General features: G+C 34.9%; 1 protein-coding gene across 1 annotated transcript; it reads right to left on the bottom strand.

Moving 5' to 3' along the window:
* Positions 1-1,030: 1,030 nt before the first annotated feature.
* On the bottom strand, positions 1,031-1,981 carry LOC125853006 (photosystem I assembly protein Ycf4-like). Its single transcript, XM_049532693.1, is given in 1 exon segment — positions 1,031-1,981. A coding segment is annotated over 1 exon segment (555 nt). The 5' UTR covers positions 1,877-1,981; the 3' UTR covers positions 1,031-1,321.
* Between the last annotated feature and the right edge of the window lie 47 nt (positions 1,982-2,028).

A 2,028-nucleotide genomic window follows, 5' to 3' on the forward strand; every position in this document is an offset into this window, starting at 1 on the left:
TCCACTGTATCATCACATAATTGCATCATATCATTGCTTTAATCATTTGAATTGCTTGACTTGTCTGTGATATGGGAACTGTTGTGACCTTATGTGTTTACTTTACTTGCGTCGTTCATTATAAATTTGCGGCACCGATGCTGAAATGGGACTTTTGTGTATACAGGTGGAAGCATTCCTTAGTATATTTCATAAGTTGATTAATTCATTTAGCTGAGTCGGCCAAGGCTACTGAATACTTGTGGATTGTACTAACACCCTACTTCAGTATCATTTTTATGCAGATTCTAGTAAGGATACTCCCCGCAGTGGCTGATCGTTTCTAGCTTTGGAGATCTTTTTGAAGTGGTGGTGAGATCCTGTTCCTGGATCACTATTAGTTACATCATTTATTTTCAGTCTTTGTTTATTTTCGAAGATTTTCTATCATTTGTGGCTTGACTTTCCTTCGAGAGTAAGCATAAGTTTGTGACGCTGAACTGAATTCTCGATAGATAAGAGAAAATCGGAAATACCGCTTATCTCATACTACTCTCTCGATACAGAATCTAATGTTTTGAAAAAAAAAACAATACAAAAACTTTTCATGTCGAATTCGAAGTGCCATGCTACTATTACTTAGTATTCATATGGCGAAGGCATAGTTTTCTTTTTTCTCTCAAATAAAAACCTCATTGGCGCCAAGCGTGAGGGAATGCTATACGTTTGGTAAGTTGTCCTCCGGCCAGGATAAAAGATCCCATTGAAGCAGCTAATCCTATGCATATCCAATATTTTGAAAAAATTTCACTGATTACCCATAGTCAAGAATAGAATAATTGAGGGAAAGATATTAGGATGATTAAAAAAAAATGACTGGCAAAGGATAAATTGGCTAGTTCTCAGTATTTAATTAAGAAATCCAATTGTTGGTCATTAAAGAATACAAAAGAAAGAATTTCAAATTTACAAGATACGATCTATCTGGATCTAAAGTGTCAATTCCNTGGCTAGTTCTCAGTATTTAATTAAGAAATCCAATTTAATTAAGAAATCCAATTGTTGGTCATTAAAGAATACAAAAGAAAGAATTTCAAATTTACAAGATACGATCTATCTGGATCTAAAGTGTCAATTCCAACAAATATTGAACTAAAAAAAATTCTTGCTTTCGAAATGGTTTGCCGTCTGAGATGAATCTATTATTTCGATTTGTTATTTGTTATTGAATTGCGTGCGCATAAAGACCATAAAACGGATAAAGACCATAAAAAGAGTTTCGTTTTATGGTTCTTTCATATACGTTTTCTTTAATTGAATGAACGTTCTGATTCTCAATTTATCAAAATACTTCAATTGGTACACGCAAGAAATAGGCTAATTCAGCAGCCTTTTGTTCAATTTCTTGTGGAGTCAAATTCTCATCAGTACGGGTCAAGGGAATGGACCCCTCGCCTTGGATGTCCATATAAAGAACACGACGAGCATAAATACCCTCTTTAACTTCTATTCTAACGGACTGAATATCTTTTATAAGGAATCGGAGGAATATGCGACGATTTTTTCCCGGAAATCCCCAACGAAAAATACAGACTATTCCTTCCTTTCTATCGAATCGATCATAACCACTACCTACATTCCAGGAAATTGTGCACCACAAATAAGAGCTAATAAAGAGACCCGCAATTCCGTAGAAAGACATCACGATTCCTTGTGGAAAAAAAATGATTTACTAAGGTGGAAAAAAAGATAGCATATTTCTACCAAGATAACTGGAAGTTCCAACTAATAAGAAGCCTAATGAACCTAAAAAAAGGATCAAGGCCCAGCAAAAATTACTTATTTTTCGAGACCCCGTTATAAGTTCTATCCATATATCGTCTGATCGCCAAGTCATACTTTACTCGATTGCATTTTATTGGAATTGAGATAATACCCCAGAGAAATTTGACTTTACTTTTTTGTTTCCGAAGTAACTCTCATCAACTAGCACTAGTTTGAGGTGAACTATCCCTCCCTTAAAAAAGTCGATTCAACATTCGGGCTCAA

This window comes from Solanum stenotomum, unplaced genomic scaffold (assembly GCF_019186545.1).
Source record: "Solanum stenotomum isolate F172 unplaced genomic scaffold, ASM1918654v1 scaffold7519, whole genome shotgun sequence".
NCBI classification, from domain to species: Eukaryota; Viridiplantae; Streptophyta; class Magnoliopsida; order Solanales; family Solanaceae; genus Solanum; species Solanum stenotomum.